Source organism: Doryrhamphus excisus, chromosome 7 (genome assembly GCF_030265055.1).
Source record: "Doryrhamphus excisus isolate RoL2022-K1 chromosome 7, RoL_Dexc_1.0, whole genome shotgun sequence".
Lineage (NCBI taxonomy): Eukaryota > Metazoa > Chordata > Actinopteri > Syngnathiformes > Syngnathidae > Doryrhamphus > Doryrhamphus excisus.
Genome location: NC_080472.1, coordinates 6,281,664 through 6,308,827, shown reverse-complemented (window position 1 = coordinate 6,308,827; position 27,164 = coordinate 6,281,664). Strand labels below are relative to the sequence as shown.

Here is a 27,164-nt window from a genome sequence, read left to right as displayed (position 1 = left end):
AGGCGGGGTACACCCGGGACTGGTGGCTAGCCAATCACAGGGCACATATAGACAAACAACCATTCACACTCACATTCATACCTATGGACAATTTGGAGTCGCCAATTAACCTAGCATGTTTTTTTGGAATGTGGGAGGAAACCGGAGTACCGGGAGAAAACCGGGGAGAACATGCAAACTCCACACAGAGATGGCAGAGGGTGGAATTGAACCCCAGTCTCTTAGCTGTGAGGTCTGCGCGCTAACCACTAGACCGCCATGCCGCGGTCACTGATAAAAATTGTTCCCGGTAACCAGAAATGGCGAAACCACAAGAGATGCGAGATTCCAAAGGAGTGTTATTCCTGGGGCCCTTTGACTTCCGTGTTAACAGATTCATGGATGGAATTCTGGAATTCTGGAACAATTGGCTATCCATACACAGGAGATGAGAAAGCATCATTGAGTAAACTTGGAGTATCATTTGAGTATCTCATTGCAGGGCTGAGTGTCCTGGTTTTCAGTGATTAGTCACCTAACTTTGACACCACCACCCACCCCCCACCCCACACACACACACACACATATTGCTTGTTTTGGCAGCTTGACTTAAAATGGGGTCATATATAGATAGATAGACTTCCTTTATTGTCATTGCACAATAACACAGCAGTGAAATTGCCAACGAAATGTCGTTTCCTGGCTCCCGTAGATGGACACGGGGGGTCAAAACAGTGTGAGACACATGAATAGATGAAATGGAAGAAAAGAAAGTACAGTTAAGTCTTGGTGACGACTCAGTGATTCATTTTCACGTTCCAGACAGGATCACAATATGACTCATTTGAGATTAGTCGCTTGTTTCTCTCTGCCGCTCCGTGGAGCAGATGGAACGAGGGGAACACTTCATCCGCAGGTTTTCTGCTACTTTTGCTTCCTCTGGTGCTGCCAAGTCATCTTGCTGTACTCATTGGACGATCTGGGCTCTCGCTCGCGATCCTTGCCTTGTCGGGCATCCAATAACGGCCTCATTCAGTCATCCTCTCGCCTTCGTTCGCTCTCCTCCTCCCGATTTGGCCACCAGGGAGGTGTGTGGCACTGGAGCAAGCACTATTGATGGAGCATCTGTTGCCACATGGTGCAGGATCTGCGGCATGTGGGCGAGCGTGGGACACGATACATGTACAGTATGTATGCACTAATCCCTCCTTTATTGCACTTCATTGCTTCCGGATACAACCAGGACAAATCCATTTTTTGGTAGTTAGAGTGTAGAAAAGCTGTTTACCACCTTCTAAATATGATTTGTTACAGTATTAGAGCCCTCTAGACATTAATTAACACCCCTATAGTCACCCTTTTTACCATTTACCTTCCAATGTACACCTAGAATAAGAGGGAAGTGCAAAAGTGAAGGATTACTGTAGATTACTAAATTAGTGTATGCACCCCCCTCGTCCCCCGACAGCTCCAGCAAGATGATTGTTGTAGTCCAGCTGCTTGTATAGAAGCATTGCATATACGGTGTGCTAGCCGTTAGCCCAATGTCCCTTTCAACCCCCCCGAGAGCAGAAGATGAGATGTTGGCATGGCGTCTGCGTCGGTGCAGCCAGACCAATCCAAAGAATCACCAACTTGTCAGAGCTCATCAAGCCACTCTGCCAATAGACTTTCACCCCTGGCAGCTGGCAAGATGAGATTCCTGCTTTCTTTTCAGCAAGTGCTAATATGTTTACCAGGAACGCACGTTCTCTTGAATATCCTAAAGGCAGCTGCGGGCGGTACGCCGAAATAACTGTCGTGTTTATTCTATTGACCGGGCAAATTGCTACAGATAGCCAAAAGCAAAAAGCTGATTTTTTTTACTGCAAATGTTACCTAATGAATCAGACGGTTGATAGAAAGTGCTAACAAAATCTGAATATTCCCTGTGGGTGCGTTCCTCTCAATAACATTTGTGCTTGAATGACTAAATTAAACATCATCATCACTTGCACTATTTTTCTCCTGAGACAAGAAGAAAGATGGCGTGTGTAAATATCAGCCTTTTTGCTTGAGCAGCAGCGCCATGTCCTCCACCAAGACGCTTTGACGCTCCGCATCCGGAGGCAGCATCCTAGTTTTGAATGTGTCTGGTGGTTGGAGTGCGTAAACGGATCAATGCACACCTGATCACAGCTTGGAGTGCCAGAGATCAGGTGTGCGCCGTCATTTAATCAAATGCCAACACTTCTCTGAGAAGGTGCAGGTGCAAGTCCAGTAATTGCATGCAGCTTGGCTTTTCCTCCTCCATGCAGATGCCTTAGCAGTCGTACAGTTTCTCCATGATGTGGGCATGCTGCATGATTCTACCTACGTTTTCGTACCCCCCACTTTGGTGGGATCCTGCTTTCCTCTAATCTTACCCGAGTATTTGTCCACTACTGCACCGCCTGTACTGCATTGTTGCGTGAAATGGATGCCCGAACAAAGACCCCATGCGTTGCTACATATGTACTGCATCTGTACTCTAGCTGTACTGTATCTGTACTGTGCCTCTACTGTACTGTACAGTATCCGTACTGTATCTGTACTGCATCTGTACACTATCTGTACTGTACCTCTACCTGTACTGTACAGTATCAGTACTGTATCTGTACAGTATCGTACTGTATCTCTACTGTATCTGTACTGTACAGTATCTGTACTGTATCTCTACTGTATCTGTACTGTACTCTATTTGTACTGTATCTCTACTGTACTGTACAGTATCCATACTGTATCTGTACTGTATATGTACTGTACAGTTTCTGCACTATACTGTATATGTACTGTATGTGTACTATACAGTATCCATACTGTATCTGTACTGTGTATGTACTGTACAGTTTCTGTACTATACTGTATCTGTACTGTATATGTACCGTACAGTATCTGTACGGTCTGTACTGTATATATACTGTACTGTATCTGTACTGTACTATATCTGTACTGTATATGTACTGTACTGTATCTGTACTGTATATGTACTGTACAGTATCTGTACTATACTGTATCTGTACTGTATATGTACTGTACTGTACTGTGGTTGACAGAGTGTGAAAGTACCTTTGCTTTCGGGTCGATGATGGAGAAGCGCTTTTCAACGTAAACGATACACTGCAACTTGTCGACAGCGGACAAGAGTCTGGGGGATTTTGGTGTTGGTTTGGCGAACATCCACAGTGGCTGATTGCTTGATTCAGTTCTTCCACTCGGACCCTGGCCAGTCAGCCCTGGCAGTGCCAGTCCAGTTGGACTACAGATGCTCCCGGTGGTCAGCCGGGGAAAGAAGTGTCTTCCGTGCCATTTGTTGTGCCTGACCTTTAAGATGATGAAGCACAGGGAGAGTGACCCCGGCCGCTTTGTTCAAAGAGCATCCTCTTGGTAATGGGGGGTCCAGAGGCTGGCAGCATGCTGGGGGATTGATCAGACCCTCCCTCAAAGGCCAAACATAGGGAGCTTAGCCAGAAGAGAAGGCCAGGCGTCCTCTGTGTTTGAAGCATCTCTGAATGGATAAATATGTCAAGCGGGGGGGCTGAAGATCCACTGATAACAAATAGCTGGACTTTTCTCCCGTTCTGAGCTTCTCACACGTTCCTTTTCCAAGTTTGCATGTGCTGTGCTTGTCGCCGGAGCACTTCCTGCGCAAGATGAAATCTACTAGCTTTGAGATTGAAAAGAGCTCCTTTCAGAGAGAAACTAAACAGAGACACAAAGTCCTTTCAGGTCCGGAAGTGAAGCCGGAGTGGGACTTAACGTGTGTCGGGGGGGACCAAGGACTTAGTGCATATTAAAGTACATTTGATAGCTGAAAGTACACGGTGTGGTGTGATCATACTATGACCCGTTGTACATGCTCGCATAGCATATGGCGTGCAAAGAGCTTGATGACTTCCTACGTTCAGCTTTTGTGTTTCCATCACCAGATCATTAGAAACAAACACAAATGAAGTAGAGGAATCCTTTCATCAAGGAGACGCTCTTCAGTCAGCAAGATGGTTACGGTTACCTAAGGAGCTTTCTCATCGCCTCTAATTACTACCCAAAAGCACTGATGAAAGGATATTTTGAAGTTATGAGGAAGCAGCGTTGACGAGAATGTGACGATGCGACACCTTCTCCAATCCTCCAACGTTCTCCAATCTAAAAACCTGACAAGGAAGTCCCAATTGCGCTCAGATTGAAATATAATCACCGCCACATCCTAAAAACCAAAGGAAGACCATACAACCTTAAGTTCATGAAAAATACCAACCCATATACCAGTGATAACCACTGATGATTTGTGCATAGCCATACTTAATCAAGTGAATATGGAGTCATAACGACAGCTTAGCTTCCTGCTTTGCAGCTTAGTGGCAAAACAGAAGGCGTTCAAGGCACTTCCACGTTGGATGACGTCCATGCCAGTGGCAAACATGAACGGTAACGCCTGTTACTGTAATTCCAAAGGTCCTCTACTTGGTTATTATAGTATTATATACTTATATTATAGTATATACGTATACTTTGCATTTCATTTTTCTGGATGCTATTACAGTTACTTGAGTTATTTGCGGCTGCACGGCGGTCAAGTGGTTAGCGCGCAGACCTCACAGCTAGGAGACCAGGGTTCCGCCGGGTACTCCGGTTTCCTACCACATTCCAAAATGGCCTCTTGCCCAGCTGGGATAGGCTCCAGCACCCCAACGACTCTCGTGAGGATAAGCGGTAGAAAATGAATGAATGAATGAATGAATGAGTTATTTGCATGTTTTTCTCAGCATGGCTGCACCTTCCAGTCAGGTGTGACTTCGACATCAAAGTATACTTACTGGGGAATTGAACACGTGCTGCTGGGAAGTTTAAACTTTCACTCAAAATAAAACTTTTTCATTTAATCAAGTCACAAAACAATGCCGGTGTGTTTTGAAGTGTTTGTTGTGCCACAAATTGATGCTAAACTGTATTATTTTCAATATTCCTTGAGACCAAATCATGTAGTTATGATAATGAGTAATAATAATACATATATTGCAATATTCCTCTCGATAAAGTCGTGGAATAGATGTGTTTGTGGCATTGATTGTCTAACAGGGAGTTGGTACTGTCTGTCGAAGGTTTGCAGCCTTTCTTGAAATGCTTGCTTTTCAACTGTATGAAAGAGCTGTGAACACACACCATTTAGCGCTGTTCTCCTTGCCTTTACTTTGACTGTCAGGACAACAGCTCTGTATCTTGCGTGTGTCTACTCCTGTTTGAATTCCGTGGTAAACTGTCCTCGAGACTCCAACTCATTTCACAGGACTTCACCCTGTAAAAGGGCTACTGTGAATCATGATGTCTTGATCATAAACAAGTGTTTTGAACCATCCCAAACTTATTTCTACATCCATAGGTCAGAAAGTGGAAAAAGCATAATAGGTTCCCTTTAAACTCATTCACATCACCAAAAAAATGCGACTTGTGAACATGAATGCAAAGCGTCTGGGAAAAATAATGGGCTGTAGTCAACCACCATGTGATTTTTTTGTACTGAGTATACTTGGAAGGTCATGATGAAGTGTGAAGCTGTCAAAAAGAAAACTTGAAGTGACCTCCTGCAACAGGAGGTTGCAGAGCCCTGGTATGTGCCCTGGGGCATCTTACGGGCGGCACTCTGGCTGTCTGTGTTTGTGTAAAGGACATGAACGTCCTCCCTCCAAATGTCCCTTGTGGAAAGATCCTCTGCTCCTTATTCCTGTCAGCATTTGCTTGAGTGTGGCTTGAAAAAAGCAGAGCTTTCAATGTTCATGTTGATTAAAAGTCAGTTTGCCCCCATCTTCTAGCCCCTTTATGACCAGGTGCTGTGTGGGTGCCAGGGAGTAAAGGGCTAAAGCCCTCCCCCCCTCCATGGATAATGGTGCCCGCAGTCCTCTTATCATAGAGCAGAGCCAAATAAAGGTAGACACGCGGTAGATTGCTGGCCCTAATGAGGCTCGTCCTTAAGTAGGGGGGTGTTTTCAAAGCATATAGCGGTAGGTGGAGAGACGCTTCATTTCCCAGGTGCTGCCACCAAGTTGCTATTTCGATGCACGTTAACGCTGAGCATCGATGTTGTGGTCACAGCAATTAAATGGCTGAATGGGAATATAAATGTCTAGAAATAAAGCCCATTTTGAAACGGAATGCAAATGTTTGTGTGTATGTGCCTTTTAAAGTAGGACAGTCGAAATTGATGGCCGACTCGGAAAGCTGACCTACTTAGACAAACTAGTTTCCTCAGCGTGCGTCCTGAGCCGAGGCAGCGTGCAAGAAATGCAAGCACAGCACACATAGTGGAAATACGCATGACTCCGTCTAGCTACAGCTGGACCCAGAACAGGACCGTGTGCAAATCGAGTCCTTCGGGTTAAGACTTGTACTTTGACTTTCACTTTGTAGTAATCATGAAAAGACAATGAGTACATGTAACAATTCAAATGATTTCTGGCTGATGATGTTCCTGGTCAAACGGCATCCATTCATGACGTTAATTAATTGCGCTCTTTGTTTTGTCTGTGAGCATAGTTTGCTGTCATTGGCTGTTGGTCTCGCTAATGGTTTTAGGGTAGCGCTTTTCCACCTCCAAGGCCAACATGCCTCCTCAGGATCAAACCCACAACCTTCAGGTTGGGAGACGCCCACCCACCTGAGCCACGCCGCCCATCTCACCCTCCGGCTGTTCCATTCTCCAGTCTAGTTTTCCTTTGAGAAAAGAGACAAAAAAGGAAATACTGGAATCGCTCCTTAATTACGGTGTATATAGATAACTTATACAAGAGGCGGGGTACACCCTGGACTGGTCGCCAGCCAATCACAGGGCACATATAGACAAACAACCATTCACACTCACATTCATACCTATGGACAATTTGGAGTGGCCAATTAACCTAGCATGTTTTTGGAATGTGGGAGAAACCGGAGTACCTGGAGAAAACCCACGCAGAACATGCAAACTCCACACAGAGATGGCCGAGGGTGGGATTGAACCCTGGTCTCCTAGCTGTGAGGTCTGCACGATAACCACTTGTCCACCGTGCAGCCACACTGGAGTATAAGTCGCATTGATTGCGAGTAATTTATTTTACAAACTACTTGACCAAAACAGACATTACGTCCTCTTGGAAGGCAAGTTCTAACAATAAAAGAATAGAGAACAGGCTGAATAGGTGTAAGATATGCTAACACAATGGTTGTTCAGCTACACAAAAAAATATTTTTCACTCACGTGAAGCATCACATCTTCAATGGAGGTCAAGCAAGCGCCAATCTTCATGTATCCTTTCAAGCATCGTTCCTATGCATGTCCAACTATGACAACATGCTGATGTGAACATTTTGAGCTTTGTGCAGCAGATGAATTGGATTGATGTGCTTTGCTGACCGGGTTAGAGTCGGACCTGGAATGATCCTGGCCCAGAGTCCAGCGTATTTTCCTGACAATTGGTAGCATTGTTTAAGCATGCCGTTAAAACAATGATTTCCTTATGCTGCTGTTGTGTATTTTATGCATAGTCACCAGTAGATAACCACAAGTTTTCCCAGTATACATAGTCATAGCTATGGCAGCTACTCATGTTTTATTCAAGCGCACTTTGTCACAGACACCAAAGAAATGTGGCATTTTCTTGTTTCTCCTAATTCCTCAGGTGTCTCTCCTGCCATATTTTCCCGTAGTCTTGGAGAGTTGTGGCAGTAGAAAGGAGATTCCTTTGGGGCTGTGGAAGTCTCGTAATTGCACAAGGAAATGTTGATCAAAGGCATCACGCTGTGCCGTGGGTGTCTGCTTCCATGCGGTACAAAAAGACGGGACTTTGGAGGCCGGGGCACACGTAGCAACAGTTCAGTTCAGTCTGCCTGACAGGACAGGTGAGGGTTTGATCCTGCATAATCTTGCACAATATCCAGAGGAGGAGGATTTGGAACTGCAGGTTGCCAGCAATTAGTGGGAGAGAGAGAGAGAAAGAAAAAGACGTGACTTTTAAAAAGAAATGATATCACGTTAAGCCTGATATTTTCTGTACTAAGGCGTCAAGTCGTGGTGCATTTGTACGTCTGTGAAATAAAAAGATGGAAGAAGATGGAATCATATTGTTTGTAATCTCCACCACGAGGTTGAAGAGCATTGGTATAAACACGGACGCTATGCATCTCAATTTCCTCCATTTTATTTACGTCTGAGTCTTCAGTTGGCTTTCTGTTTGCCCTTGTTTGTCCTTCTCTCAGGTTCTTAGCAAGCTTTGAAATGACAATCATTGGACACCCTAGGCCGCAGGTCTATGATCGACTTTGTCGTATCCTCATTTGGGGATGTATTTGGACGGTGGAAGGAATACTTGAAGGCCCTTCTCAATCCCACTGACATACCTTCCATAGAGGAAGCAGAGTCTGAGGGGTGGTCAAAATGCTCCTCAGTGGCAAAGCTCCGGGTGTAGACCCAGACTTAGGATCTCATCTCTGCTATTTGCAGATGATGTGGTGCTGATGCCCTCTTCGGGCTGCAATCTTCAGCCTTTACTGGGACGGTTTGCATCAGAGTGTGAAGCTTCTGATATCAGACTCAGCACCTCCAAATCAGAGGCCATGGTTCTCAGTCGGAAAATGGCAGAGTGCTGTCTCTGGGTTGGGAATGAGGTCCTGCCCCAGGTGGAGGAGTTTAAGTATCTCTTGATCTTGTTCACTATTAAGGGAAGGTGAGGGGCGTGAAGTTGACAGGGGGATCGGCGCACCCTCTGCAGTAATTCGGTCACTATACCGGACCGTCGTGGTGGACCGATCTATGTTCCTACCCTCACCAATGGTCATGAGCCTTGCGTCATGACCGAAAGAATGAAATTGTGGATACAGGCGGCTGAAATGAGTTTCCTCCGTGGGGTACCTGGACTCTCCCTAAGAGATAGGGGGAGGAGCTCAGGGGCTCAGAGTCGAGCTTATCCTTCACATGGAGAGGAGCCAGTTGAGGTGGCTCAGGCATCTGGTGCGGAAGCCTCCGTGGTGAGGTGTTCCGGGCACGCCCAGCCGGGAAAAGGCCCTGTGGCAGACCTAGGACATGCTGGAGGGATTATGTCTCACAGCTGGCCTGGGAGAGACTTGGTGTCCTCCTGGTGGAGCTGGAGGAGGTGGATGGACCTGGATAAGTGGAGGAAAATGGCTGGTTGGAAGTATAGATATTTGGATATAATTAGTCTCCTTTTTGCTGTTGTTCACTTGTAATTTCTGTCTTTCTTAATAAAGAACAGCCATAGGTCTGAAATGGTCCCCCCTGGGCCTTAGGACATCCCTGCTGTACAAGAAATGTAAGTTTGTGAAAATAAGTCATTTATAAGTTTGTGTTTGAAGCCAAAGTACAAATAAGTACAGTAGTGACATAGTGAAGCTTTTTTAAATTAACGCTTGATATCAGGAGGCACATGGATTATATTTTGAGCTGTCAGATGGAATCAGATGAATCACAGTTTTCTGAAAGAGTGAATCATGATGGATTGATTTCTTTTGTATTTCAGATTATTTCAAGCAGGTATAAAGTAATAGACCGTGTGCTCGAGGTATCTTGTGCCTGACGTCCAACCTGCGCTTCTTTGGATCATGTCCCCCCCCCAAAGCCCTTTATTTGAAAGGGTAGCAGTCGGGACCCTGCGTGCGATCAGGCTGTGAAAGCGGGCTCCCTGCCCGGCGGCGGAGCGCAGCTACGAGGCGGAGCAGCTAATAAGTGTGAGCGAGTGCGGTCCAAGCCTCAGCCACACCTATTATTAGCCAGCCTATCAGAGGCGCATTTGGCTTGTTCATTGGGGGCGTGATGACACCTCTCTCCGTGCGTCTGTCAGCGGTGACACTCTGTAATGGCCTGGTGGAGGTCATGTGGATGCTTCAACGCATGAAGGCGATTGCTTCTAGTCTGTGGCCTGTTAGCGTCTCGAAAGTATGGAAAGTGTGACCACGGTGCAGTGGCAGGTCCAGGACTTTAGGGAGTCGTTTAGGGGACGGACGATGGTGCAGGGCAGTATGTGTGTGTTTTGGGGGGTGGGTTTGCAGCACAGAAGATCTTGTTGTTCTCTGAAACAGATGTGGCCACGTGCAGAAGAGCTGTGCCGCCGGTCTCGCTGTTGATGTGGTTCTGACCTGACCCGAGTGGAAATAATGGCGCAGTAGAAAATGTTTGTCATTTGATGGAGGAGCCGCCTGTAGCTGCAGGAAGGAGTGTGGCGACAAGGGCCGTGTGGCTAACCTCTTCCCTTGTCACTTTTTCTTTCTCTCCTTTCCCTGCTTTCACGTACATGCCCCCCCCCCCGCCATCCCCAGACCCCCTCCCTCCTCGCACAGCCCAGTGTGACAAACGACTCCTGGCGCTTGATTTGTTGCTTGTCAAAGTGCTCCGTGCGCTGGCATGGCGGTGGGCTGAGCGGGAGAAGAATCTTCCTCCTGTTCCCGCCTGTCGTCATCCTTCCCCCGCCCCCTTCGCTCGGCACACCGTCTCAGCTGGAAAGTGGCGATGGCTCTCACAAGATCTCATTAGATGAGTTGTTTCCACGTCATGAACATTTACATGTTTGATTTATGACAGTAAATATGACTCACATAGAGTGGTGTGCCGTTACAGAGTATAATATACACATAGCCTTTATCAGTAGTACTTATGTAGTACTTCCAGTACTATGTGGCGCTCATGTACCCCACCTGGGCTGATGAATTGCAGGGAAAAGAAAAGACAAAAGACACAGACGTTCATAAGACGGACGTCAACGTGTCCACCCCCCTGGCTTGTTGTAGCATGACAATCCCAAAGTAGCGCCACATAATGCTGGAGCCGCCATTCCCATCAGCACCGGTGCCGCGTATACACACACATTTCAAACCGGGGGGCGTGAAAAAAGGCAAAATTCATGTCGGATCCTGACTCAGGAAATGTCCTTTGTACCCTTTTTTCTCATCCTGTCATTGTGGGAGGGGTCTTACACCGCACTGAAAGAGAACAAAGACGCCTCTGCATCACCTTTGCTGGAATATTTAATAATAATAATAATTCACCTTGTTGTGTATTCCATTGAAACTTACCCACCTTTTCTCTACCCCCATCCCCGACCCCCCCATTTGCTTCTCTCTGCACAGGATTTGGTTTCATAACTTTTGAGAGTGAAGACATCGTAGAGAAAGTCTGTGACATTCATTTTCATGAAATCAATAATAAAATGGTAAGTCTACTCTTTTTTTCAATTGCATTGGTGGGCATTGAGGGATTAATATTTCATTTTTATTAATAGCTGGTGTGCGTGTGGGTGTGTGTAGGTGTATGTGTGTGTGTGTGAGAGAGCGAGACCTACGCACACGTGCACACCACCTGTGGGTGTGCGGGTGTCAGGGAATGGAAAGCGGTGGTGTGGAGCCGCCACAGAGCGTGAAATTGTGTGACTGAGTTGTGGCTGTCAGGCTGAGGGACAGGAGGGACAGGGGGGACAGGAGGGACAGGAGTGACAAGAGGGACAGGGGTCACAAGGGGGACAGGAGGAACAGGGAGGACAGGGGGACAGGAGGGACAAGAGGGATGGGGAACAGTAGGACAGGGGGGACAAGAGGGACTGGGAGGACGGGGGACAGGAGGGATGGGGGGACAAGAGGGACAGGGGGTACAGGAGTGACAAGGGGGACATAGGGGAGAGGGGGAGCAGGAGAGACAGGAGGGACAGGAGTGACAAGAGGGACGGGGGCAGGAGGGACAAGAGGGACGGGGGGCAGGGAAGACGGGGGGACAGGAGGGACAGGAGGGACAAGAGGGACAGGGGTACAGGTGGGACAGGGGGATCAGGAGGGACATGGGGATAGGAGATGCAGCCTGTCCCTCTCCCTGATTCCCAGCACACACAAGTGATGTTGCCAGAAGAGGCTGAGTTCATTAGTTGGGGATTAAGGCCTCCCTGTAACGCTGCTTTTATTTCCATGGTCCAGTTGAATTAGCAGCCAAATGTCTTTGGGATAGTGAGTGTGACTTTCCTCCGCAAGGATACAGTGGAGCTCTAAACATGAGCACAATAACCAAAAACAACTGAATTCCATCATTACTCACATTTTTCATCAAAGGTCAACTTATCAGTCATCTGACACTGCTACGTAGTGCGCTTGAACACCTCAGCATCCCACGACGCTTGACAGACAGACACACATATAACAATGAAAGGATCACCTGGCCGGAATCCGTCTGTCGATGCTCAACTAGTTGTTAGTTTGTTATTGCTGCCCTCGCTATGTGGCCCTCGCTGGGGGGAAAAGTCCGGGCACTCCTGGGTTGGGCCCAGACGGAGCAAATCAATAAGAAGCAAACATGAAGACTTTACCAAAGCTGCTGTGTGAATATCTGCAAGACAAAATAGCTGTAAGGACATTGGATCAAATATGAACATTTGGCAGCCTGAAATCAGAGCATGTTTACATTCTTCATGAAAAATCATGAATTGAATACCAAACTATAATAGAACTATAAACTATAATAATAACTATAATAATAAACTGTAAAATAATGGCTGCATTATAACATTGTTTGAAAGATAAAAGCACGCAGCCTTTGACGTCTTCAATTTCAATGCTTTGATGCCGACTGCCCTTTTTTTTGTTTCCCTAAAATGTGACTTACAGTCCACCTTGTGGAAGAAGATGATGGGAGGTCTCCACATTTAGGACTTCCAGCTTGGTGTATTTGTGTAGCTGTGTGCATGGACAAGGACTCAATGCTTCTAGTGCCCCCCTCCCCCCCCCCCCCTTCTGGCCCTTTCCACAACTTGACAGACTGGCTGGCCGTCTGACGGACAGGACCGGTGTAGTAGAACCTCGTTCACCAGGGACCAGGCCGGGTCACACGTGACCCCGCCACGCAGCCGTCTATGCTTGGCTGCCGCATCCCATAGTGTGCATGTGAAGTGTTAGTGCGTAAAAGACAGCCGGTGACATTTGGGTGGAGCCTTTGCATGTATGGGATGCCATGGTGACGCTATCGGCCCCAAAATGGAAGCTATTGGTCCATTTCCTCTGCTTACTAACTCATTCACACCCAGCACTTTTTCCAAAGTGTGTGTGTGTGTGCCTGTGTATATGATGTGTGTGTGTGCTTGTGTGTGTATATGTATATGTGCATGTATGTGTGTGTGTGTTTGTGTGTACGTGTGTGTGTATATGTGCATGTATATGTGTGTGTGTTTGTGTGTGTGCATGTGTATATGTATATGTGCATGTGTATATGTATATGTGCATGATTTGTGCATGTTTGTGTGTGTGTGTGTGCATGTGTGTGTGTGCATGTGTATATGTGCATGATGTGTACATGCATGGGTGTGTGTTTGTGTGTGTGTATGTGTGTGTGTGCATGTGTACATATATGTATATGTGCATGATGTTTGCATGTATGTGTACGTATATGTGTGTGGGTGTGTACGTGTGTATGTGTGCATGTGTATATGTACGTATATGTGCATGATGTATGCATGAATGTGTGTATGTGTGTGTTTGTGTGTGTGTGCATGTGTATATGTAAATGTGCATGATGTGTGCATGTGTGTGCGCACACGTTCAAAGGCCCCCCAATGCTGACCGCCTGCACTCCCCCACGCTCTCCGAAGTCCTCCTTCCTGTCATGTGTGATTCTTCCATCCACATGATCTTTGCCGAGTTTTTATCAAATTCACTTCTGCCACCTAGTGACCGTTTTTATGGCTTCCAGTTGGGTGTTAATGCATTTGCGGAGAGTAGCCTCCTTTTTATTTAGTTAGTTGATGGTCGGAAGTTTCTAAAGCTTTCTAAAAGTATGAATCCATCCACCAGCTATGCGTCCATTGCCTGTGCTTTGTGATTTAGCATGCTACTTTTATTCATAAAAAAAAATTATCTCTCCAAGGAGGACCTGGCCTGGTGCCGGGAGCCCACAGCTCTGATGGAGCTGAGGCCTGAGGACCTTGTGCTTGATCAATCATTTCAAGCTTTGTCTTCTGAAATTGTCATCTTGAAAAGATGCTTCAGCTTCCACGGGGATAGAAAAGACAAACGCTGAATCCTTGCTAGCGTTCTGGAAGCTCCAGAAACAAAGCAGTCAGGATCATTAGGTGAGGGCCACATGTCAAAGAAGCGCCGCCTGGCCGCGAGGCCTTTTTGGCGGCTTTAGTCCCCCTTGTAAGGTAACGCTAAGATAAATGTCCTCGCATGCGGGGAATGAGCTGGGCTCTCACGTCTCCAAAGTGCTGACACGTGGGAATGTGTGCACAAAGGACAGGATGTGGCGTGTGGTGAGAGCATTTTTCAAAGAGCCTTCAGGTGTTGCCTTCGTTGCAAAGAGGAGAGTTCTTCAAGCACCAGCACATAAAATAAAAAATGCCTCCTGTCTTCATCTTTATGAAGTAGGATCCAGAAATAGACCTCATCCATCCTCCCTAGTAGTCTTATCTAAGATGGTTCTTGAATAATTGATGCAGACAGAAATCCACCCAAGTTGAGAGGGCGATGCACGTGTAGGGCAGCCCACCTTCCCCTTCACTATCCTCCCACGGGCCGCCCAAGTGCAGCAGGTCAATGTGAACCTTAAGTGTGTTGGTCAAACACCCCAATGTAGCAGCCAGGCTTTACCCTCTCTGTCGCTGCATGTCCTCGTTCATAATTCAAATTAGGGCGCTGCTCGGGAAGACGCTGTCTCCCTTCGCCGTGAGCCGCACTGACGTCCACTTTGGTCCCGCCTCTGGACCAACCTGCGTCATCTACAGGCCTCCGCAGCAGCACTTTACCTGGCTAAGCTGTGAGTGAGTGTGATGGTGTGAGGGCCTTTAAGGCTGAATCCAGGGAGTACTGCACCCTGATACTGCGGCACGCCTTCCATTCAAAGCAGCAGTAGGAATCCATGGAATTAATTCGTATGGATTCATGTAACACGTCCATTATTTGATTTATTATGTATTTCATTCTCTTCATGTATTCATGAATCCCAATATTGTTAATACATCATAAATGATACTGTCATAGAAGTAGAAATATCATTTCTGAGAATATATCAAAATATCAAAAATAATATTTAAAGACTTCAACATACTAACTTATCTTAATGCACATTGATTTAGTTGGAAAAATGTGTGTGTGTGTGTGTGTGTGTGTGTGTGCACATGTCAGCATTGTAAAGTTGGACCAAGTGAGTGGGCTGGTGATTAGCCCAGTGTTTTGCTCTACTGTATGAACTTTACAGACGCTCCCTTATGATGTGTTCATGTTATTGCCAAATGTTTTAGTGACATAAAGCTCCATGTCATGTGTTTCGTAAACATTAACTCATTAATTCACTTTAATTAATTTAATTAATTCACTTTGCATTCATTTTCTACTGCTTATCCTCACGAAGTTCACGGGTTTGCTGGAGCCTATCCCACGTGTCTTGGCGGGGCTGGGTCCACCCTGGACTGGTGGCCAGCCAATCACAGGGCACATATAGACAAACAACCCCCCCCCCCCCCCCGCCCCCACATTCATACATATGGACAATTTGGAGTGGTCAATGAAGCATATTTTTGGAATGGGGTGGGAGCTACGCATGCACGGGGAGAACATGCAAACTCTACACAGAGCGGGGAATCGAACCCGGGTTTCTTAGCTGTGTGGCTTGCGTGCTAACCACTTCTCGATGCGTCCCCAGACTAAATGTAAAAAAAGACAAAGGCAATATGATCTTTTTCTGCCAAATCATTGCCGATCAGAAGCAATGGCGTTATTGCATCACACCCAAACCAAACCCAAAAGCAGTGGTTGGCCTAAGCAAGGCCCCCCCTCACTTAATTACTTTTAATTAGTGGCATGTTGTGAATTGGCAGCTGTTGCACGTGAACTCTGCAAGGCAATCAGTTCCGCTGCTGCTGAGTGTTCTAGATAAGCAGCATTTCTACACTTCTTCACTACACCTTCCTGTGTGTGTGTGTGTGTGTGTGTGCATTCCTACATTGTAAAGATGCCTTTCGTACCCAAACCATTAAAGCCATAGAGTGAATGTATTATGGCTATTTTGGTCTGCCAACCTCCAGAAGAGGAAAATGAGCTGGCTGTGTTGCCGTGAAGAGAAACATAGAGTGTTTTGTTCCAGTGGAAATGGTGAACAGTGTTGCTACATCATGTGCCTAATGAGGGAGAAGGGGCACTGTGTGGAGGAGTCGGTTCCACTTGGAAGGCGGCCATGTAAGTAACAGGATGCTTCCACTCCAACGAGGAGACCACCACGTGGAACGCTGTGAGCGCTGAAGGATGTAAACTTTCTTTGGGGACATTTGAGGAGCGCTCAGACGGTGCTGCAATCTGCACGAGTGATGGAAGTCATTTCACATCAACCTGATGATGATGATGATGATGATGTGTCGACATCATCATGGCAATATGGAAACACCGCAGGGAGATGATATTGTTTGGCTTCTAAACAAACATCATGCTCCTGTGACAGTCCTCCATCCAAATGTGCTTGCCATTGGCCGGGCATGTTCTCTCCTTTGTTTACTTTGCTTTTCTCTCTCCTTATCAGGCTCATCAGGCCAGCAGTCAGCATGCTAGTACTTTCTCTACTGCCTACACAACCAAGCAGTCAGCATGCTAGTACTTTGTCTACTGCCTACACAACCAAGCAGTCAGCATGCTAGTACTTTGTCTACTGCCTACACGGCCATGCTTCAATCATCATCATCATGACAATTTTTTTTTTATTTCAAGCAAAATATTCTGACAATGGAGTCAGCTACATTTTCTTGGCTAGAAGTTGAAATGATACCTATAGACGTATGAATGATACCAATAGACATATAAATGATACCTATAGATGTATGACTGATACCTATAGACGTATGAATGATACCTATAGACGTATGAATGATACCAATAGACATATAAATGATACCTATAGATGTATGACTGATACCTATAGACGTATGAATGATACCTATAGATGTATGAATGATACCTATAGACATATGAATGATACCTATAGACATATGAATGATACCTACAGATGTATGAATGATACCTATAGGCATATAAATGATACCTATAGACATATGAATGATACCTGTAGACATATGAATGATACCTATAGACATATAAATGATACCTATAGACATATAAATGATACCTATAGATGTATGAATGATACCTATAGACATACTGTACATTCACTTTCTTATTCAAGTTTTGGTTGGCTTTTTATTTCAGCAGAAGTGTTGATGAATTCCGCTCCCACATTCCAAGTGCTGCCGTATCACATTCCAAGCCATCCGGTCTGCTTTGACTGTGGAAGTGAATGTGAAACACAATGAATGTGACACAGTTCCTTTTCTTCAACCTGCCAGTCTACTAACGCATTCTTTCATGACTCAGTGCCCCCCCACCAACCCCCAAACACACACACCGAACACTTGTCCCTGAAGGACAGCCATTTCCAGTCCAAGTCGCCCACACCTTTGCATTTGACCTCCAAGGTTAATATGTATGAGTGATGGATTGAAAAGGTCATAACTGGAGGCTTTCTCTAGTCTCTTTGTTCATGCTAAAAAAAAACATTTTCTTCTAAATACAGAAAAAAAATTATTTATGTTGGCAAATTATTTGTAGTATATAGTTTTTCAGGGAGGGTTTCAGTCAAGTATAGTGACTACAGTATAATAGCAGTATAAAGCATAGCAGTGACAGTGAAATATACTGTAATACATACATATACGTATATACCAGGGGTCTCAAACTCAATTTACTGGAGCTAGGGTCTGGGCAAGGCTGGGCCACATCAGGTTTTCCAAAAAAAAAAAAAACGCATTTATTAAAAACAGAAAAATATACAAACTTGTTCAGTGCTTTGGTTCTGATTTTCTACAATAAAAGCTCTGATAAAACATTCCACTGTTCTCAAATATCTTAATTTTTAATTTTCTGCACAAAATAAGATGAAAAATAAATAAACAAATCAAGAATAAAGAAAATCAATCAATCAGTAATAAATAAATATAATAATAATAATAATAATAAAACGGCAAATAATAAAAACTTAAGAAACCACATATAGTTGGTGGGTAGACAAATTATTTTTTTCAGATTAAAATGAACAAAGCATTATTAGAGCCCTGTAGACATGACAAAACACGACTATAGTCACATTTATACTTTTTTTATTTACAACATATTGCGCAACTGCAGGGTCTTGAGACACATGCTCACTCGCAAACTAGAGAGCTAGCGACCTAAACGGTAGCCTTCAAGTTATTTCCTTTAAACTTAAATAGCCAAAAACTTACCACTTCCACACGAATAGGGTGGATAACTATTAACAGTTATTTAACCTTTAACATGAACATTAATCAAACGTAATAATTTTTTCTGGGTACATGAAACCATACAGCATCCATATCAAACTTGCGCAGGCCGCACTAACATTAAACTTTCATATCAAGGCGGGGGCCTCAAACTAGTGTCCTGCGGGCCACATTTGGCCCGCGGGCCGCGTGTTTGAGACCCCTGGTATATACTGTAGTACAATGATCTACATACACATCAGATTTTCTACCATAGCAAGCATGCTATTTATCGTTTGTAGCATACCAGGGGTACCAGACCACCTGATCGAGGTGGTGGTCTCCTTGTGCGAGCAGTGTCAGAGGTCCGGCCGCATTGGCAGCAATGACTTTGATGTACAGAACTTGAAGGTCGCAGTGTTGAGGGGATCCGGGTGGGTGACTGTAGGATTGCGTCTCTGCTTTTTGCAGATAATGTGTGTGAAAGCTTCCACCTAAGAACAATTTGAAGGTTCAAGTTCCCAACTGCTGCAGCCTTGTTGTGCTCCATTAGCACGCAGAATGGTCTATTTTCTCCTTCTGTGACGGGGTTTTCTCTTGAAAGCTCCCAGCCGTCTCCTTCACACACTCCTGAGTGTTTGAAGCAGGCGGACACCCACACACCCACGCCACACCAGATCCCGGCTCTGGGCTGCTCCATGACAAGGAGCCCTCTCTCTGAATATCAAAGAGTGGTGTCTGAGAGCATGCAGGCATGACTCACACCTGGTTCTGTCTTGGGGGGCTACCGATCAAACACTGTCATGATGTGGGCAGAGCTTGACTGCATTTGTTGCCCGGCTACTATGCCAAAGCTCTGAAATCTCCCGCCATGTGTTGACAATTCTTGGAGACATGCTCGTCCCAACCATTCCAAAGTCCAAGCTGAGCATCAAACCAAGGACGACCAAAGGGGGGGGGGAGGCAAGTGTGTTGTTTATCAAAGTGCTCTTGGTTGCTGCTATTGAAAACGGGGTGTCTTTATATGGCATAAAACATCTTTCTCATAATAGGATGTCTTTTGCTTGTCCATTCTGTGGAATTTGAGTGTCTGGACTCAGTTGTTATGCTGATATCTCCCTTCAATGAAATGATGGGTTACTTGCAGCATTTCATCCTAGCATAGCTTTGTGGTCATTTCTAAGACGTAACATTTGGACGACTACGACAATGGAACCTTGGCTAGCATCATGAATCCATTCCAGATTCTCTGACTCTAACCAAAGCGAACTCTAACCCAATCCTTGTTCCCATAAGAAAATCATGTACATCCAATTCATCCGTTCCACCAAGTCAAAAGTCTTCACACTAAACACATAATTAGAGTCTTGACAGAATTACCCTCCTTTATCGCAGTTAATTGGTTCCAGACTCCGACTATAAATTGTCAATTTCCGTGAAGTAGGATTTCTTATTTAGACATGGATTTTTTTTTGTAAAGCATAGAAATCCCTATTTATGACCTCCTTCATGAATATGTTTTTTAACATTATTACAGCCCTTGAGACTTGCACTAACCTTGGAGATAAAGTCAGAGAGGCCAGACTGAGATGGTTGGGACATGTCCAGAGGAGAGATAGTGAATATATTGGTAGAAGGATGCTGCCAGGTAGGAAGCGTAGAGGAAGACCAAAGAGGAGGTTTGAGGATGTAGTGAAGGAGGACATAAGGGTAGAAGACAGGGTTGGATGGAGGAGACTAACATATTTTAATGTGATTAATCACATTTTCTCCATAGTTAACACAGAATTAATTGCATTTAATCGTATAAGTTTTTATCTATAATAAGTAGGGAAATCTCTTTGTGGTAAACGATTTGATGTGCAACTATAAAGATAATTACATCACATTTGATGTAATTGTATGTATATTTATATGTATGTGGTTTAGAATATATTGATTAGAATGATTTGAACATTGAAAATGATTAAATTAAATTAAAATGATTGAAACGATTCATGAGAATGCTTGGAAGGATTGGAGAAATTTGGAAAATTGATTGGAATGATGGATTAGAATGATTGGAATTATTGATTAGAATGACTGGAACAATTGATTGGAATGATTGGAATTATTGATTAGAATGATTGAAACAATTGATTGGAATGATTGATTAGAATGATTGGAACGATTAATTGGAATGATTGGAACGATTGATTGGAATGATTGAGTAGAATGATCGGAATGATTGATTGGAATGATTGATTTGAATAATTGGAATGATTGATTTGAATGATTGATTAGAATGATTGGAATGATTGATTAGAATGATTGAAACAATTGATTGGAATGATTCATTAGAATGATTGGAATGATTCATTAGAATGATTGGAATGATTCATTAGAATGATTGGAATGATTGATTAGAATGATTGGAAGGTTTGATTGGAATGATTGGAATTATTGATTAGAATGATTGGAATAATTGATTCGAATGATTTGAACGATTGATTGGAATGATTGATCAGAGTGATTGGAACGATTGATTAGAATGATTGGAATAATTTATTAAAATGATTGGAATAGCTGATTAGAATGATTGATTGTAAGGATGGATTGTTAGGATTGATTATAGTGATTAATTGGTATGATTGATTGGAATGATTGATTAGAGTGATTGGAACAATTGATTAGAATGATTGGAATAATTTATTAAAATGATTGGAATAACTGATTCGAATGATTGATTGTAAGGATGGATTGTTAGGATTGATTATAATGATTAATTGGTATGATTGATAGGAATGATTGATTAGATTGGAAGGATTGATCATACCCTTACAAAATATCAAAGTTGCATCCTTCCACTTTTCACTATATGGCCCTCGCCGGAAAACGTTTGGAACCCTCAGGTGTAAAATGTGAGCTGCTCGGATTGACTGTCTTGTTTTTTCTCCACGGGAACACATGGCAGGCTGTGCAAGTCAAATAGAAAACTACCTTCAAGAGCTTAGACAAGCCTGTCATGTCTGTCTGCTTTTGTGTCTACACACTCTAATGCTTAGTGTGTGTGTGTGTGTTTGTGTGTGTGTGTGTGTCTACATAGGTAGAATGTAAGAAGGCCCAGCCCAAGGAGGTGATGTTCCCGCCAGGAACACGAGGACGAGCTAGGGGTCTGCCCTACACCATGGATGCCTTCATGCTGGGAATGGGCATGCTGAGTGAGTCCTATATCTTCATGCGCACGCACACACACACACACATGCACACATACACACGCACACCGCCTCACAGACAATGCAAATGCTCTTCTTCACACACAAATGGCTCCATAAAAGAACAACGTGGTTATGGCTTTCACAGCACAATGGGGTGTCACCTGGAGAGAATAGATGATTGCAGTGCAGATGCTAACGTCTTCTTCACCTCTTAGCTTTGCTTTTGTGTTGACGATGGCAGATCATAAAGTCCAGACAGCCGCTTTTTCGGTGTGCAGTCACCACTTTGCAGCTTCACTCCTTCCTAGTTTTTCAAAACATATTCCTTTCCAAATCATCTCTGTTTGGTGGTTATTATTACTCCATGCTTGGTTATTCATCTTAATTGAATCTTAATTGACTACCGTCACGCTCTATCCGCTAGCGTGACAGTTTGGCTAATTTCTTTCTTCATGCCTTACTTCCAGTCTTCATGCTTTTATTTTGTAATACTTCCTGTTTTCGACCCGGCCGTGTCTTGGCAAATATGACATTTGGAGTGCGGTGTGTGGACCTGCTGGAAAGGCTGAGATCCTGGGCTCATCCACCCCGCTGCTGCAAAGTCTCTCCTTTCTGAAGCGAAATCATGTTTAATATCACTTTTGAAGGGAAGCGAGGACGTGAATTTGCTCATCGCTGCTTCCTCGCAAAAGAGAAAAAGATTCAACCTGGGCAAAGCTGTCGAGGAAGGGCCATTAGTTGAGTGCCGTCCCTAATTAGGCGGCTTGAAGGTGTGCCACCAGTGGCCACTGTGGTCTATTTCTGGTGGAGTCTGGTACAGGCAGCCCCTGGCCATAGGAGCAGACCAGCACATTAGCAGGCTAAATGAAGAGGAAAATTGGTGTAATGTCATATTAAGGATTCATCACTGTGCCCCCCCTTAATGGGTAATGAAGGGGACACACATGTCAGGGAGAGATCTCATCTACAGGGACCTCAGCTGCTGGTCCACCCCTCTTCATTACCATCCTGCCTGTGCCTGTGGCCCTTTTTATTTAACACTCTTCCTCTCTCTCTGCCCTTCCCATGCATATCATTTGTGTGTGCCACCCACCCAAATGGATTTGCCCTCGCATAAAAGATGTATTTTTTCATTCCAAAGCAAAAGAAAAATGCTGCTGATTGCATGAGACTCTGCGAGTACCTCAAGTCCACCGCCACCCCCCTCCTGTAGCAGGTGCACGCTGGGCTAAATTCATGCATTTTTAGATGGACCAGGTAGCGCAATAATTACTTTCTTATCTAATATCCAAATATGAATATGAGTATTCTTGGTAAATTCTCACATTTCACTAGAAATTATGTGTGAATTCTGAACTGGATTGAAATGCGCTGAAACCTGGGGATGGAACCAGCGACCGCCAGGCTGGGAGGCAACCACTCTTGAGGAGTGGGACCATGCCGCAGAGTGCAGAACCAGTAGCGTTTGGAATGTTACAATGTTAAAATGTATGATGTAAGAATTGGCCACTCCAAATTGTCCATAGGTCGGAATGTGATTGAATGTGATTGGCTGTGATTGGCACCAGTCCACCCCTCGCCCCAAGTCAGCTGGGATAGGCTCCAGCATGCCCAGCAAGCGCTATACAAATAAAATGTATTCATATAGTTATTCACATAGTAGCAAAGGTTCGACCAACGGTCGTACCCTTCTGTCCAGCACCCTGGAATAGACTTTCCCAGGGACACTGAGGAATGTGATCCCCTATAATTGGAACACACCCTCTGCTCACCCATCTTTAAGAGAGGGACCACCATCCTGGTTTGCCAATCCAAAGGTACTGTTCCCAACTTCCATGCAATATTGAAGAGACGTGTCACCCAAGACAGTCCCTCAACATCCCGAGCCTTGAGGAATTCTGGGCGAAACTCATCCACTTTGGGAGCTTTGCCACCGAGGAGCATTTTGCCCACCCCAGATACCTCAGCCACGGTGATGGAGCTGTCCACGTATGTGTCCTCAGACTCTGCTTCCTCTATGGAAGGTATGTCAGTGGGATTGAGGAGATTGAGGTGGGGAAGTTATTATATTATGTGAATATTATGAGAAGAAAAAATGACCAGTAACAGATGAAATATTTGAGATAACAAAAATTGCAAAGAGAAAAGTCATCATAGACATTATCATAGAGCATTCCATGAGCAGTCCACGCTTGACTCTTCCATGTACAATACATGAGAAAACATCATCAACATCAACGTTGACCAGTTGCCGGGCTGTCTATCTCATCAACGCTGTCATGTGATCTTGGCGGCGTATTTTAAAGCAACTTGTTGGCACTTGTCAAGCATGAATGCGTCAGTCAGCAGAGGAGAGCACTGTTCTCCTCCGCTGGGACGAGGCAGAGAGGCAGTGATGTGCTCATGTAAGAATATTAACAGCCAACTTGTTTAGAGACGCTCTTATCTAAATGAATTTGGAACAAGGACAGCCAAACATTCCTTTATATCATTTGCATTTAGAAGAAAACAAGACCCGTGGCTCATTATTTAAGAAAGTGTAAGCTTCTTTTGTGCCAAATCTCATTAAAGCCTTCCCTCGCTCCTTTGTTTACTGCGTCTAATCGAGGCATTTATCTTTATTGTGTATGTTTGTTGAAATAAATAGACATTTGAGCCTGAGCGAGATCGGGGTGAGCCAGATGGATAATTGATTTTAAAGTGAATCAGAGCTGGTGAGCCATAAAATAGGTACATTAGCATGCATATTAATAAGAGCATGCAGAGACGCCGCTACCGGGCCAACACAATGGCAGGCTTGGCTCGGAGCCTGTAGGATTCAACCACGTCGCCATCACACCAGTTCATTCATTCATTCATTTTCTACCGCTTATCTTCACGAGGGTCGCGGGGATGCTGGAGCCTATCCCAGCTGTCTTCGGGCGCGAGGCGGGGTTCGCCCTGGACTGGTGGCCAGCCAATCACAGGGCACATATGGACAAACAACCATTCACACTCACATTCATACCTATGGACAATTTGGAGTGGCCAATGAAGCTAACATGGTTTTGGAATGTGGGAGGAAACTGGAGTATCCCGAAAAAAACCACAAATGCATGGGGAGAACATGCAAACTCCACACAGAGATGCCAGAGGGTGGAATCGAACTGGGGTTTCCTAGCTGTGTGGCCTGCACGTTAACCACTTGACCACCGTGCACCCCTAGCTCATGCAAATTCAAGTGAATTACTGGCAGCCTCGCAACTTCCCTGCATATTTTAGCCAATCGTCATCATTTTCTCAGACTTGTCCCATTAGTAGCACTGACCAATCAAATGCATGGCTTCCTTGCTGACTTTGACCGAGATGTGTGATGATAATCTCTCAATGGTCTCTCCATGGTCTCTCCATGGTCTCTCATGGTCTCTCTGTGGTCTCCCAATGGTCTCTCCATGGTCTCTCCATTGTCTCTCCTTGGTCTCTCAATGGTCTCTCCATTGTCTCTCCATGGTCTCTCCATGGTCTCTCATGGTGTCTCTGTGGTCTCTCCATGGTCTGTCCATTGTCTCTCCATGGTCTTTCCATGGTCTCTCATGGTCTCTCCATTGTCTCTCCATGGTCTCTCCATGGTTTCTCATGGTCTCTCCATTGTCTTTCCATGGTCTCTCCATTGTCTCGCCATGGTCTATCATGGTCTCTCCATTGTCTCTCCAATCAGCCTTATCCCATTAGTAGCACTGACCAATGAAATGCATGGCTTCCTTTGACTGAGATGCGTGATGATAGTCTCTCAATGGTCTCTCCATGGTCTCTCCATTGTCTCTCCATGGTCTCTCAATGGTCTCTCCATGGTCTCTCATGGTGTCTCTGTGGTCTCTCCATGGTCTCTCCATTGTCTCTCCATGGTCTTTCCATGGTCTCTCATGGTCTCTCAATTGTCTCTCCACGACTCACCACAAAGGATGGCGCTCAACAATTCCCACATGTTCTCCCCCAAAGCCAGGATACTGCAGCCAAGTATTGGAATAAAAAGGAAACCTTAACATCGGCAAACACCTTTCATTCACAAAACGTACATGGACTGAGATGTTCAGCCTCTGGGGAGGGGTTGTTTTGCAAACTGCAATGCTCTTTTATCACAACAAACACCCCCAAAAAACACTGCAACTTTGGGGCAAAACTCTTTGCTGCTGTGAGATCCTGGGGACAGCAATTCTGGGCACCAAGGGGGAACACCTACTAACCTAAGTATTTTGAAATACTTACTACTGTAAGGTACTGGTACGTTGCTATCAGTGTTCCACGTTGTGCGTTCCACTTGAGTTGAAAGCTTATGTTTTCAATAACATTGTATCAGCTTGTGATTTCATGACTTTTACATCAACGTTCTTTGCAACTTTGACCCCCAAAAGCACAGGATTTCAACAAATCTATCAAAATATGCTTTACCTGAAAACATGGCAACTTTTGCCACAACTTTGCCCACAAGGTTTTAGGCAAAAAAGCCCACAAAATTCTGATGGTTTCATGAATTGGGACGTATTTTTTTCCCTTTCCCCACCACTTCCGCCATCATAATATTTGCTGATATTTGTATGATATATGATAGCATCATAACCCAGTCTCTACCTCCGTGTTTGGATCTCCAAGAACGGAGCGCATTGCAACCAACTTAAATTTGGTAACGTAAGCTTTGTGGAAAAGCGCTCAGTCTTGAAAAATGGCTTTGCCATTTAAGCTGGCAATTTTGGCTTGGCATTTCTTCTGTTTGACAATATCAAACACATAATATCCAATTTTTGCTGCTCTATGATGGCTTTTCATCGTATCACATCTCAGTTCTTTTTAGTCCCGACAGACAGTGGGGGCTTTTTGTGAAAGCTATCCATCTGTAGCTTCCAGGTGATGACTTCTCATCAGAGGCTAATGAAGATTTCTTTTTTCTTTTTTTTTGGTCATGCATTCATCCATACCAGGTAAACGCTCCCTTCATCGCCTCCCTGCCTTGCATGACTTTTTGTCTGCAAAGGGGGGGAGGGTTCGGGCAGACACATTTTCCCATTGGGTCAGGAATAAATTGATCTTTTTCATGGACAGCAAACACTGATTAGATATTTATGACCAAGGTCAACCTTTCTGATTCCCGCTGACACCGACTCTGAGGCATACAGAGCAGAATCTGCACACACAGAAACACGCTTGCATGCAGAATATGGTAGGATATGCCATGTAATATATACAGTATACACAGAATACTGTGGAACCTTGGTTAGTGTCACTAACCCCTTCCACAAGACCTTTCTATATTATCTGTAAAATAGTTTCATGTGCTTGTGACTTTAAACATCAGACCACATCAAATACTGTGAATTAAGTGAATTTTTCTGAGTGATTAAGACAACCGGAATGTACATGACTAAAGGATACGATATGAACTAAAAAGGATGAATGAAACATTGACATTGACTGGCTTGCTGGATTCAAACGCGTTGCGAGCCGCATGTGGCCCCCAGGCCATAGTTTGCCCATGCCTGCTCTAACCAAATCAGTTGTTCCCATAAGGAATGATACAATCCAATTCATCCGTTCCAGACAACCAACAATGTTAACATTGATAGCTTTACAAGAATCGTTTTACACATTCACCATTACCCAGGATTGGAACCACACATACATTCACACACACAGATACACACGCACACATGCACGCACACACACA

General features: G+C 44.6%; 1 protein-coding gene across 7 annotated transcripts in view; it reads left to right on the top strand.

Annotated features, from left to right (window-relative positions):
* Positions 1 to 27,164, top strand: part of msi2b (musashi RNA-binding protein 2b) — a 260,638-nt gene that overhangs the window by 168,747 nt on the left and 64,727 nt on the right. For all 7 annotated transcript variants that reach the window (XM_058077484.1, XM_058077482.1, XM_058077483.1 and 4 more), the window contains exons 8-9: positions 11,107 to 11,189; positions 21,355 to 21,469. In XM_058077484.1, coding sequence (XP_057933467.1) covers positions 11,107 to 11,189; positions 21,355 to 21,469 — 198 coding nt within the window. The remainder of the gene's footprint in view (positions 1 to 11,106; positions 11,190 to 21,354; positions 21,470 to 27,164) is intronic.